We start from the raw sequence: 14,686 nt of genomic DNA on the forward strand, positions 1-14,686 counted from the left end.
TATGTAAAATAGCTGTTCAGACACCTCAACTTAAATATCCTATTATCATGTCATATTTACAAGTCCCAAACTGAACTCATATTTTTTTTCCCAAATCTTTTCTGCCTTTTGTGTTCCCTACATTATGTTACCATCGCCTACTCACTTGTTCTCCTAAATCAGAAACCCAAGAGTCACCCTAGATTCTCTCTCATTTACCCCTTCCCTCCACTGTCACTAAACTCCATTGATTTCACTTCCCAACCTTCCCAGACTCTGTTCCTTCCTGGAGTTACTGCAAACACCTCCAAGGAAACCTTTCTGTGACGGATTTAATATTGCTATGTTTTCTCCAAAAATCTATCCTTCGTACTGCTGTCAAGGTGATCTGTCAAATAATTTAAACAAACAAACAATGAGAAGTTCAAAATGGGACTCATGCAACCTCTTCTGTTTCATGCCCGCCCACCCCGTATATGTTTCTTTTCCCTTCACCCCTCTTCCTGCAGCGAATCGCTAGGCGGTCGTGTCGTGCGGTCCCATTACTGTCCCCACAATTGCACAGGGCTAGAATAAACCTGTAAAAGAAGACTGAAAACAAAGTGTTTGATTCGGAAGGAGTTGCGTCGACACAAAGCATGTGCCTCAAGTTGTCACTTCTGAAGGCCCTCCTCCCAGCCCGACTGGACTCCTGGTCTGGGCGCCACTCTGACCTCAAGAACCGCTCACGCGCAGCCGGAGCCACCCGTTAGCCTAGAAGCAGGGCCGCACCTGTGGCCCCGCAGGCTCTTCCTCCTGACGCGTCCGGCGTCCGGAGCCCAGCGAAAGTGTCAGCACCTCGGACAGAGACCCGCCCCTGCGCTTCGCCCTTTGGCCGCCCTTGGCTCCTCCCACAACGCCTACGGCCTCCTTCCGCCCAAATCCGCGCCCCGCCCCCACGCTCTTCCGGTCGCCCTCGGTTCCGCCCACGAGCGCCCCAGACGCTACCAGCCCGTTCCCTAAGCCCCGCCCCTCCAGCCACCGTAGGCCTGCCCCGAGCTCCTCCTAGCCGTGGGGGCCTGCCTCCGCGCCCCTCACAACCGCTGTGGTCTCGCACCCGTTCTCCCTCTAGCGTTCGGCACGACCGTCCTCTGCACTACCCTCGAGCCTCCCTCTCCCAGGTGCCCTCTGCCCTGCCCCTGAGTTCCCCGCGAGCCGCCCTGGGTCCCGCTCCCGACGCCCCGGACTCGAGGCGGCGGAGGCCGTTCCCTGACGGGCCACGGGGTTCTCGGGTGCCGTGTCGGGGCTGAGCACGGTGACACTGCTTACCCGAGTCCTTCCGCATGCTGATCGGTAGGTGTTGGAGACGACGAGACGCGCTTGGGTCGGGCCGGGTATGAAGAGCGGTTCGCCGCCGTCTGCGTGGTAGGACGCTGAAGGCAGGAGGGAAGCGCTTCGGTTGTGGAGGGAAAGGAAGCGGGCCCGTGGAAAGGAGGGGAAAGCCCGGCGACCTGCACGCCGTTCCTGCTTCGTTCCAGCCGAGGGGCGATGAAAACAACCAAACCAAAACAAAACTCCCAGGAGTAGGTACTCCGAGCCCTCGTTATGGGACCGGGGCCTAGGAAGTGGGATAAGGACCACTTTTCTTCGCCCTTGTCTTGGACGAGTTTTGGGCAAATGTGTTTTTAAAAAATATATTATTGTAGTTTTTATTACTAATCGAGTAAGTGTCAAGCCAGTAACTACTTAACTGAAATTATAGTCAACAAAAAAGAAAACCCGATAGGAAGAAAAAGAGCCAAGAACCATGTACGGTCAATTCACAGAAGAAAACGAAATAGTGATTATTAAGTGACATATATGAGTTTCATGCATACGGCTCAGTCATTCAATATTTGTGTCAATAGTTTTATTTAATGGTATTTGAAGCAAAGCTACTCTAAAAGTCTGTACAAGAACAGGTCGCACGTTCCGACAACCACAACAAGCACTACTTTAACTGTTCAACTGTGTTGAATAGAAACACGCTTCACAGAGAAAAATATTTTGTCATTTGTAAAGAGAAGGCGTGAAATGGAAAACGCCGTGAAACACTCGACGTATGACTTTTTGACATTTTAGTTTCAATGTTTTTCTGAACGTGGTAACCTGATGAAAATGTCTTCATCATCTGTCATGGTGGTTTGTCTCTTAATTCCCTCTATGCTGTTTACGTTACTTTTCATCTTGGTTTATTGGTTAGGGCACATCTCCTTGTATTTGGCTGCACTTTTTTGCACTCCAATTTTTTACGTGCCACCTGCGTTGCGTTTATTTACAACCCGCTTCACTGGGACACCTGCTTTGTTAGGGTGGAGTGGAGCCTAACCTTCAGTGTTTCCAAGCTCTGCCTGTAGATGCTCTTAACCTAGAAGCAGCATTTGATTTCGAGGAATTCTAACCTTGCAAAACTACTATTTTGAAGTGGAAAACTGAGATTAAATCTTACTTGGTTATCATGTGGAAAATATACATGAGGTAGATGAAACCTGGTCTTTTTCACTTACCTCATCTTATTTGTTTAATTTACATATGATCTTATTTCTGAATTGCAGCAGAACCATCAGCACTTTTTCAACAAATCTGTAAGGTCAAGCTGGAAATTTTAAGTATAATACCCAGCTTTTAATATATAGTACATTTTTCTTATGTTGGGATTTATAATTGGTATGACAGAATATCATGTCTGCAGAATAAGGAAAGCATAATAATCCCATAATTTATTTTGTATTGTAAGAAAAATTATAAATCAAGGAAACAGAAATTATTAGAACATACCCATTAATTGAGCAAGGCTTCATACATAACTATCCCTCTACTCATAATTGATTTTTCAATCCATACAAAATATCCATGTGGAATAGTGGAGAGTCAGATGTCTTTTACTCGCCAAACACCCAAGTTTACAAATGAGGGCATGAACTTTGTAGTCAGAGTCCTCATTTGTACTAGTTATTAAATATGTGAACTTGAGCATGTATCTTATTTTTCTGAGTCTTCTGTGAACTAATAATGATTTTCCATAACACTTACTGTATGGCTCAACCTTAGAGAAAATATATGTAAAGCGTTTAGCATGTTATAGGACCTAAAAATACAGTTTTAATTTTAAAAGATTAGTGTACAGGGTATGGCAAAAGTCAGTTTACAGTTGTTTGTATGCAAAATAATACAATAATTAATAAATAACAATCCAAGAATAAACGGTGTTTTGCATATTTACAACTGTAAACCTTCTTTTGCCCCACCTGCAAACTTTATGAGATCTACTATTTGTCACATGATGTTGTAGGTAGGATTGTTTTTTTTGCAACTGTTGTTTTTTTTTATCAGTTGATATAAATGCCTACACTTGAGTTGTAAGAAACTTGAGGAGTTGTACATTCAGTGAGTGAAGCAAGCATTATAGTTTAAAATGAAAGTTATTAATATTTTATATACTGACTTTATAGTTCAGTTAAGTCTATTATTTTTAATCTAAACTGAGAACTGGGCTTTGGTTTGTGGAGTCCTGTCTTTCATTGATTACAACCCTATGGATCACTTTTACAGTAATAATTACTTTTCCAGTAGTTACACTGTTCAAGACATGATGCTGTTATACAGTATGCATCCTAAACACATTCCATGTAATGGCAGTGTCTCTATGGCACCATCTTTTATAATTTCCTTAACTGTTGTGGATTTCTATGTCTGGAACCTTTGCTACAGTTTTCCTACTACACGTTGAAAGAGTAGGCAGTAGTAAAAGTTCTTTTATTATTTTTAGTATATTTTCAAAGATTTTATTTATTTTTAGAGAGAGGGAAAGGCAGGGAGAAAGAAGGAGAAAAAAATTAATGTGTGGTTGCCTTTCATGTGCTCCCGACTGGGGACCTGGCCCGCAACCCAGGAGTGTGCCCTGACTAGAAATAGAAGCTGCAACTCTTTGGTTCGCAAGCCAGCACTCAGTCCACTGAACCACACCAGCCAGGGCAGTTCTTTTATTTTTTTATTGTTTATTTGTGTTTCAAAATTATATAATAGTTCTGTAAATCCTCAACTTTTGACAATCCTTTCTTTGGATAGTGTGGATTTGCATGGCCCAGCAACTGGACAAAGACTTTACAACCTACCAGCTCAATTTCCACTGAGCAATGAAAAACAAGAAAGTATGTGTCCAGAGTTCCCTATTGTGTTCTGATTCATATGTTTCATATGGAAAACAGGATGAAAAATGACAACTTACTAGTATTAGGGTACCAACTAAAATGGCTAGGATAAATATTAAATTATGCAATATTAGATTGCTTTTTGGTCCTCGTTTTAAATATTTTCTTCCACATTGAAAATATTCAATACATATTTGAAATATTTTTTGCAACTTATGCTTATAACTTTATTTGCTGTTATGCTAGAGTTGTATTGCCAGCAAATACAGACATTAGCTTTGTTTAGAAGGTTGTTAATAGCTATGTTGAAAAATCAGTTAACAAACATATTACAAAGCTGTATAGGTGATAGGTGTTACTTGGATAACTTGGAGTACTTGGCTTGTTAACTTCTAAAGTTCAGGGAAAAAAAATAACTATTTTGTGCATATTCATCATTGCAAATTTTGAAGGGTTGTTTTTAAGTTTATGATTTTAACATTTGAATTACATCCAAAGGCATTAAAAAAGACACGAAAGCATATTTTTAGAGCTAATGGGCAGTTTTCAACCCAGTATATACTTAGGGAAACAGTCACTTAGACTAATGACCTGCTTATGATCATATGGTTGGTTGCAGTTGTTTCTGGATGAGCCCGTTCAAAGTCAGGGGAGTTTTACTTTTGACTTTGTTTTCATGGCATCAAACTTTGAAAAACTGTATCCCATTTAGGCATAAAAAGATTTTAGTTACATTTAGGAGGTATTTAAATGTATTGATTTTTGCCCTGCCTGGTGTGGCTCAGTGGATTGAGTGCGAGCCCGCAAACTGAAGGGTCTCTGTTTCAATTCCCAGTCAGAGCACATGCCTGGGTTGCAGTCTGGGTCCCAGTTGGGGACATGAGAAAGGCAACCACATATCGATGTTTCTTTCCCTCTCTTTCTCCCTCCCTTCCCCTGTCTCTAAAAATAAATAAAATATTTTAAAAATAAATTTATTGATTTATTTAGTAAAAGTAATTATGTTGCAGTTATTAGGATACAAAGATAAATAAGGTCTAATTTGATTTTTTTTGTTTCTTACCTCATCTCAGTCTGATCAAATAGGCATGAATGTTCAGACATACCTCATTTTATTGTGTTTCACATGTGTTTTTTTACAAATGGAAGGCAAGACCATCCACCAGCAGAAAGATTATGACTTGCTTTACTGCGATACTCTGTTTATCATGGTGGTCTGTAATCTAAACTGCAATATCTTTGAGGTATGACTGTAATAGATTTATTGTGCTACATTTTAGAAAAATTGATAGACAAAATACAGTAGTGACCAATGTAGGAGGAAAGATAAATTATTATTATTTTATTGTCAACTGTTTGTTAGGAATGAGATAGCTATGTGAACTATTTTATTTACTGTTACTATTAAGACAGGATATTTTCATTTTCCAAGGACGTAGGAAGAACTTAACTTTGATCTTGAAGGATGAACAGCAATTTGGAAGAAGAGCAGCAGGGAGAGTGAGGCAACTTCAGACAGAGCACCTGAATGTACAGATATATGATGAAACAAAATAACAATTATATATTCAAAATGTTATTAAACATCCACTGTGGTAGATGCTGGAAATATACCTGAGTAAAAAGGCTGTAATTTCATAGTCAGATCATATGTAATTGCAGCTAGTTCAGTAAGTACTGCAATGGAAGGGGATACAGGGGTGCTTTGTGAGCACACAAGGTTACTTGACCAGAACTTGAATAGTTCTGCCTGGTTCTAGAGTGGAAAGAGAGATTGGGACTAGCTTCATTGTAGAATGCTGGCTTATGGGGCACTTGGGCCCACGAATCCCTGGATTCACCGCGAATGGAAGAAAGAGTCATTCTAGACACCGTTTGCCTGTCAAGGAAAGGGGAAGGTAATTCTCTCTCAAGGAGAATGCCCCGAGCCCCCATGTTCCATAGCTTTTATTGAGAGGGTTACACGCAGGGACACCGAATTGCTTGGGTCCAAGATGAGTAAACATTATGGTGCCAGGTGGGATTTGGGTCAGGGTTCAGGAATTTTGTGAATTTCCTTCCCAGCCTTGAGCTGGTTATCTGGTATAAGATTAACAGAGCTTAAGGGAGAAACAAAGCATGCTTCAAGGAGTATAATTTACTTCCAGGCCTGATTTCCCTGGGGGTCCCTTGGAGCTATTATCAGGTCCTGCCTGTGAACTGCATTACCAGTGTTCTGGCCAAGACTTACGGAGCCTCTCCCAGGCCCCGCCTTGCATGGGACTATAGTCCCCTATACCACTCAAAGCAGTCCCCTACACTGGCTGAAGGCATGGGCATAACCATCATTTTGTAAAGTCATGACCTTGGGCACATTACCTAACTTCTCTAAGCCTTATATAGAATTAGGATAAAAAAGTAAAGCTAACATTTATTGTAGTCTTACCATGTACCTAGCATTGTGCTAATGCTTTATACAGATTATCTGATTTAGTGTTCACATCAAACCTAGGAGGTAGAAGCTCTTGTCTTCCATTGTTCTACTAGGTGGTGGAGCCATGATATAAACCGAGGTAGGATAACCCGAGACCTAAATTCTAACTATTAATAGTGGTTAATTTATAGAGTTTTTCTGAATAATAAATAATGTAATTTAGGCAAATGGTTTTCTAGGCATGAGACAGGGATGTTGGCCCCTGTTTCTATTATTAATAATGCAGGAGGTGATGGGAAATTGAAGTTTAAACAGGTATGTGTGTAAAGAGATCATAGTTTGGAGAGAAACAGGCTGCATTCACCCATTTGTTCAATTTAAGAAAAATCTGTTCCTCACTTTTGCCTAATATGGAAGACAAATAATTGGACATTATAGTTTGGTACATCCTTCTGAATACCCTGATGTACCCATAGTCACTGTGTCCCAGGAACAAAGAGAGAGGGAATATTTAAATAAGACTGGGTGATTAAGGAGAATTGAGAACTACCATGGAACCGAAAGAGTAGTGGTGGGAGTGAAGAAAATAGATTTAAGACATACTTTGGAAGTACAATGGACAGGAATTAGAGACCAATTGTGGTGTAGGATCTTTAACTTAGAATGTCCAATTGAAAGTGTTTCTAACCAAGGGTGGTCTGAAGGAGCTGGTTATGACTTTAAGGAATACAGGAGGAGAAACAGCTTTGGAGTAAAGTCATGGTTTTGATTTTGAATATGTTGAATTTGAGGGGCCTGTGGTAAGATGTAAATGATAATATCTTTGGGCAATTAGAAAAATAAATGAATCTAAAAGAGAGGTGGATATTGGATATTATTTGCCATGCAGGCATAGATAGTTACAATAATGAGAATAGGTGAGATTAGCTGAACCAAAGCCAAATATGGAAGAATTCCTAAATTTAATTGGAGTACAGAGGAGGAATCAGCTGAAGAAATTAGGAGAGGCAATTAAAGAAACAGGAACTAAACCAAAAGAAAGAGGGAAGTTAAGGAAGGAAAATGTTTTAGAAAGGGAATGTTCAGTTGTGGCAGATGCTATAAAGTTGTTGCATATTGTTTTAAATGCTTCTTTTTTTGTTTTCCACCTTAATTTACAAAATAGGTATCTTCAAATAAATTTTGTGGTTATTTGTATGTATGTTAAAGCATCTGATTATCTTGTCCAAAAGATAAAAAATGTGTATTTTCCTCTAAAGTATGGAACCTCAATGTCTTTGCGATAATGGAAAGCAAAAAATTGATTGGTAAATCACTTCGACCAGCAAGACCTGTTCGTCATCTGACTTCTTCCTCTGGTGAGTAATCTAGGATATATATCTTTAAATATTAATTGGTTAATGACTAATTAGCATCTCAAAGGCTAAATAATATATAAACTAATTGTTTATGGTAGATATTAAAGAAATAATTAAAACTAATGATCTCCTAGGAAGAATTTAAAAGTATTACCAAAGAAAAAGGACTCTTACTAGTCTACTAGACCAAGTAAGGTAGAAATAATAGCTCTGACATGAGAGCATCTTTGTGTATTTTTTAATGTCTAATTTTTATGGTTAACTGGCTTTTGTGCAGAATGATACTCTCAATACAAATTGTTCCCTGTGATTATGATCACTGCAGAGCACTCATGCTGCAGAGAGAATTAGCCTTTAAAAAATATACCTAACTGCAAAAAAAAAAAAAAAATAAGTGCAAAACAACGTACAGATTAGGGCTGTGCTTGAGTTGGAACATATAATCCTATTATTCAGGAAATCTAAACAAGTGAAATATTATCAAAACTTAAAACTTTTATTTTGTTATGGAAAACTGATCTTTTTAGATTGTTATCCTATTACAGTCATCTCAGTTTTTCCCCCTTTGCTCTCCTCCACCCAGCCCACTGAAAACTAATCTTTGAAAACAACTCTTGAAATTCTTAGGAATTAATTCCTAAATTGGAATATTAACCATTTTAATATTTTTATTTCTTGTTGTGAAAATGGCTTCTGTATTCTAATTTAGGAAAAAGGTGAAAATAACTTTTTATTGGGTTCAAAGGTGAAGCAGAAAAGATATAAATGGTGCCAATTCCTCAGTCCTCCATTTTTTTCACCATCCTTGGTTCCCATAAGGAAGGCCTCTTTGGTCATGTTTCCTTTGAAGATAGCTGTGACTTGAAACAGACAAATTAAATTAATGGGTCTTCTGAATCATAGCTTAGCAATGCTGATGTCATAGCCTTCTGGTGTGCTGAAGAAACAGTTGTATAGGGTTAAGTCTCAGATTTTATCCTAAAGGGGATATAAAGCCATTGTCAGCAGCTCCTTTCTGTGACCTGCTTTTTTACATCACCCCTCCCCCTCTCATCTCTACAGATTCAGTTTTTCACTGATCCTTTCCTTCCAAGACTGCTGCAGAGGTAAATGGGGGTGGACTGGTAGCCCTGATATCTCATTGAATTATTATATCTTTTGAAGATCCAGACGAGTTAGGATTTTATTAGGCAAAGTTTAGTAAATCAGAAATTAATTTTGGCTTTTCTCAACATACTTCTATACTTCTTGTCTATCTCACATCTCCAAAGAAAACTTTGTCTTTAAAACCCAGACTGAATTATTTGTGACGACTTCCTCGATAACTCAAAGCCCACTCAGCTCTCCCATAGCATTTTCCCTGTACATCCCCTATAACTTATTTTTATAGTCATTATTCATGAGCATGTGCTTTAAAATAGGACACAAATGTTTTATCTGTGATATTCACACTTATGCCTAACACAGTGGCTGACATTTCATAGTGTTGAGTAAGTGAATTATCAGAAAACATTTTAAAACAGTGCTTAGAATATCCTGGGTAATTAAGGTTTTTAGGTGATATTATATCATCTGTTGAAGACATGGATATTTAAAATAGTTTTCTTTTTTCCTTTCCTAACAGGAACAGTATTTCCTTTCAACTTTCAAAATGAACATCCATGCAACACTCAGTACTTACAACGTGGAGTCAGCAGAGTAAGTCTTAGACATTATAACATAAAACGTTACTGACTGGAAAGTAACATTTGTCAGATCGCTGTTGTGCACCAGCTACTATGCTAAGTGCTTAAATACATTTTAAAACTTTATGATATATTTCAAGCATATATTAAAGAGAATAAAACACTTCTTATATCTGTTACCTAGCAATTTCCAATCTAAACATTTTGCTGTATTTGTTTTAGAAAATTTCATTCATTCATTCATTCATTCATTCATTATTGTTTATGCTACTACAGTTGTCCCAATTTCACCCCTTTCACACTTACGCTTTTCCTGCATCTATTGATATGATCATGTGGTTTTCGTCCTTCCTTTTGTTTATATGATGTATTATGTTTATTGATTTGTGAATATTGTCCCAATCTTGCATCCCTGTAATAAATTCCACTTGGTGATGATGTATAATCTTTTTGATGTATTGCTGGATCCAGTTTTTCAAATACTTGTTGAAAATTTTAGCATCTATGTACATCAGAGATATTGGCCTGTACTTTTCTTTCTTTGTTGTTCCTTTATCTGGTTTTGGAATTAGGATAATAATGGCCCTGTAAAAAGAGTTTAGGAGTCTTCCCTCGTCTTGAATTTTTTGGAATAGTTTGAGAAGGATAGGTATTAAGTTCTTTGAATGTTTGGTAAAATTCACCTGTGAAACCATCTGGTTCAGAGCTTTTATGTGCTCGGAGATTTTTGAGTACTGCTTTGGTTTTGCTAGGTGTTAATCAATCTCTTCAGGTTTTCTCTTTCTTCCTGATTCTGTTTTGGAAGATTGAATGTTTCCAGAAATTTTTCCATTTTGCCTAAGTTGTACAGTTTGTTGGGATATAGTTGTTCATAGTAATTTCTCACAATCCTTTGTATTTCTGTGGCATCAGTTGTTACTTCTCCTCTTTCATTTCTGATTTTATCTTTTCGGGTACTCTTTCTTTTTTTCTTGATGAGTCTGGTTAAAGATTTGTCAATTTTGTTTATCTTTTCAGGGGACCAGCTCATTGATCCATTGATCCTTTGAGAATTTTTATTCTAAATGGATGCTGGTTTTTATCAAATGCCTTTCTGCATCTAGTGATATTATCGTGTGGTTTTTATTTTTCATTTTTTTGTATTGTATCAAGTTTATTGATTTGCAGATATTGTACCAACCTTACATCCCCAGAATAAATGTTGCTTCTTTTAAAAATATATTCATGACATTGCTTACTCTTTATCCCCAAAATATGCCTTAACTAATAATTTGATTCTTTAGGAGAATATTTTTGATTGGTAAAAAAGAAGTGTTATGTAAACATTTTATCTTAATTAAAAAAATGTGTTTTCTTTTTTCTCAACAATGTAAGATGAATGGAATGCAAGCCTTTTCTCAGTGCCTGAATGACCAACAGCAACATCAGTCTCCAGTTAAGAAGGGTAAATTTTTTTATTGTAATTCCCAGATTTCATTAGAGAATGTTAGCATTTATGTGGAGTTAATATTTACTTAGTTGCAAACCTGATGTACATAAGAAATTTTATTGTATTACTTTGGTTGATTTCTGTTCATTTTAGTATTACTGTAGGTTTGACTGCTCCAAAGTTGAGACCAAACCCTTGATCAACATGGGTTTGAATTGTGCAGGTCCACTTATATATCAGTTATTTTCAGTAAATACTATAAATACAATTTTCTGCCCTATGATTTCCTTAATAACATTTTCTTTTCTCTAGCTTACATTTTTGTAAGAATATGGTATGTGATACATATAACATACAAAATATGTGTTAATTGACTGTTTGTGTTATTGGCAAGGCTTCTGGTCAATAGTAGGCTAATATTTAAGTTTTGGGGGAATCAAAAATTATACATGGATTTTTGCCTGAGTGGGGAGTTGGCAGCCTTCATCCCCACTGTATTTGTTGTTGAAAAGTCATTTGTGCTGTCTTATTTGCTTTGCTCTCTTTAACACATGGTTTCTTTCTCATTGCCCAAGATGAATGTCTCTGCTTTAGCCATCATGTCCCCTCTCTAGCCATCAGGAAGGAAGGGAGAGGAAAGGAAGTGTTCCTTAAAAGTATGATACAGAAGTTACATATGACACTTTCATTTAATTCCTCATTGGCCAGAACTTAGTCTTGCTGCACAAAGCAGAGTTGTACAGCCAGCTAATTCTCTTACTGAAGCCAAAGGGAATTCTGATGGAAAATAAGTAGTCTCTCCCACACCAGTTACTTTTAATAAAATAAAAAATAAATAATGTAGAGCCCAGATTTTTGTCAAACAATTTATATATGTAGCTTAAAAATTAAAAGTTATGAAAATACCGTATTAGCTTTTCTTTTTGTTAACTTCATATTTCTAAATACTGTTTAAATTATTTCCAGATTTCTGATATTTTGATATTATATATTTTGGAAAATGAGAACTTACATCTTCCCTATCAGTCCCTTCTCCTCACCCTTGGTATCTCCTTCCCCTACATAGCTATTTCAGAGGTTTCAGTTGAAGCATTATCCCTCTTCATATTATATAACTATGTAAATATAATTGCTTAGTTAAGAGATGCATATCTCTTTTCCAGACAGTTCATCATTTTTCCTGGAGCTAATATTTGCCTAGGTTTTCTGTGTAACTATTAGTTGTTTCCCTTAAATGCTCCAATAATTCTGTCACTCTATAATATTTTTGTTATGCTCAGCTCTGTCTAGATACTCAGAATCCTAGAGGAGACTTTCCTTTGGTAACCCTCCATTGTCCGGTTCCAGGGCAGACCAAGTTGCTTTTCAGTCGTGCTAGAATGAAATTTTACTATTATCTTGGGACATCTTTTGACAATTGTTTGTTTTCTTTTCTCTTGAAGTAAAATTCACCATTTAGAACATTTTCATCACCCCAAATGAAACTTCATACCTAGTAAGTAGTTACTTCCTGTTCTCCTTTCCATTCAGCCACTCACAAACACTAATCTGTTTTTGTTTTGATGGATTTACTTATTCTGAATATCTCATTTAATGGAATTATACAATAATCCAGACATACCTTTTATATCTGTCTTCTTTTGCTTATAAGGTTCTTGAGATTCATCCATGTATAGCATGTGTCAGTACTTCCTTTTTATTGCTGAATAGTATTCTGCTATATTGATATAATGAATTTTGTTACCTAGTTCTCAGTTGATAGACTTTTGGGTCAGCTTTACTTTTTGGCTATTATAAATAATGTTGCTATGAATACTTGTATACAAGTTTTTGTTTGAACACCTGTTTTCATTTTTTCTTGGATATATACTTAGTGGTAGATTTGTTGAGTAACATGGTGATTACAAATTTAACTTTCTGAGGAACTGCCAAACTGTTTTACATAGTGGCAATACCTAATTCTACATTCCCACTAGCAATGTATTAGGCTTCCAGTTTCCTTACATCTTTGTTAGGATTTTTATTTATTGTAGCATCTTAGTGGGTGTGAAGTAGTATATCATTGTAATACTGATTTGCATTTCTCTAATGACTAATGATTTTGAGCATCTTTTCATGTGCTTTTGGCCATTTGCATTTCTTCTTTGGATAAGTTTCTATTCAAGTCATTTGATTATATTTTAACTGGGTTGTTTTCCTCTTTTTGTTGAGTTGTAAGAGCTCTTGATACTAGACCATTTTCTTTCTTTCCCTCGTTCCCACTTCCCTTCTCCCTTTTCTCTCTCCTTCTCTCTCTCTCTCTCTCATGCTTTTTGTGTCATATGTAAGACATCATCGCTAAAATTTAGGTCATGAAGATTCATCCCTACATGTTTGCTTGTATCTGTTCAGTTTTCCCAATACCAATAATTAAAAAGACTGTCATTCCCCCATTGTATATTCTTGCTTTCCTTTTTGTAAATTAATTTACCAAAATAAGCATGGGCTTATATCTGGGCAATCTATTCTGTTCCATACAGATCTATGTATCTGTATCTGTTTTTATGCCAGTACCATGCAGTTTTGATTACTAGCCTTGAAGTATATTTTGCTCTCAGGTAACATAATACCTCTACCTTTGTTCTTTCTCAAGATTGTTTTGGCTATTTGGAGTCTCCTTTGGTTTTATGTAAATTTTAGGATTATTTGTTCTAGTTCTGTGAAAAATGCCATTGGTATTGTGATAAGAATTGCATTGAATCTGCACATTGCTTTGGGTAGTGTGGACATTTTGAGTGTTAATGCTTCCTATCCATGAGCACAGTATATTTTTATCTTTATAGTTTTTGAGTACAGGTCCTTCATTTTCTTGGTTAAATTTATTACAAGGTATTTTTTTTCTTTTTGATGCAATTGTAAATGGGATTGTTTTTTTAATTTCTTTTTCTCATAGTTTATTTTTGCTGTATACAAATGCAACAGATTGTGAGTATTAATTTTTATCCTGATACTTCAGTGAATTCATTTATTAGGTCTAATAGGTTTTTGGTGGTTTCTTCAGGGTTCTTTGTACGTAGTACTGTGCAATCTGCAAATAATGACAGTTTTACTTCTTCCTTTTTAATTTGGATGCCTTTTATTTCTTTTTCTTGTCTTACTGTTGTGGCTGAGACTTCCAATACTATCTTGAATAAAAATGGTAAAAGTGGGCATCCTTTTCTTGTTCCTGATTTAAAAAAGAAAGCTTGTAGTTTTTCATCATTAAGTATAATTTTAGCTGTGGGTTTGTCATATATGGCTTTTATTATGTTGAGGTAAGTTCCTTCTTCCCCTACTTTGCTGAGTTTTTATCATACATATATGTTGTCAAATGCTTTTTCTGCAGCTTTTGATAATCATGTGATTTTATCTTTCATTTTGTTTATGTGCTGTATCATGTTAATTGATTTGTGGATATTGAACCAAACTTTCATCCCAGGAATACATCCCACTTGTATGATCTCTTTAATGTATTGTTGAATTTTGCTTGTTACTATTTGGTTGTGCATTTTTGCATCTATGTTTACTAATATTAGCTGATAGTTTTCTTTTTCTCTAGTATCATTGTCTGGTTTGGGTATCTGAGTAAGGCTGGACTGTAAAATGACTTTGGGAGCTTTCCCTCCTTTTCAGTT

The 14,686-nt window shown here is 36.7% G+C and overlaps 1 protein-coding gene across 1 annotated transcript in view; it reads left to right on the forward strand.

Annotated features, from left to right (window-relative positions):
- Positions 1–1,009: 1,009 nt before the first annotated feature.
- The window catches only part of CUNH8orf88 (chromosome unknown C8orf88 homolog), a 31,942-nt gene continuing 18,265 nt past the window's right edge, over positions 1,010–14,686 (forward strand). Inside the window, exons 1-4 of the mRNA XM_054595693.1 lie at positions 1,010–1,311; positions 7,821–7,919; positions 9,544–9,617; positions 10,979–11,048. Coding sequence (XP_054451668.1) covers positions 1,302–1,311; positions 7,821–7,919; positions 9,544–9,617; positions 10,979–11,048 — 253 coding nt within the window. The 5' untranslated portion in view covers positions 1,010–1,301. The remainder of the gene's footprint in view (positions 1,312–7,820; positions 7,920–9,543; positions 9,618–10,978; positions 11,049–14,686) is intronic.

The sequence above is a fragment of the Pteronotus mesoamericanus genome, unplaced genomic scaffold (assembly GCF_021234165.1).
Source record: "Pteronotus mesoamericanus isolate MK-2021 breed Mesoamerican mustached bat unplaced genomic scaffold, CSHL_Meso_final scaffold_54, whole genome shotgun sequence".
Classification (NCBI taxonomy): Eukaryota; Metazoa; Chordata; class Mammalia; order Chiroptera; family Mormoopidae; genus Pteronotus; species Pteronotus mesoamericanus.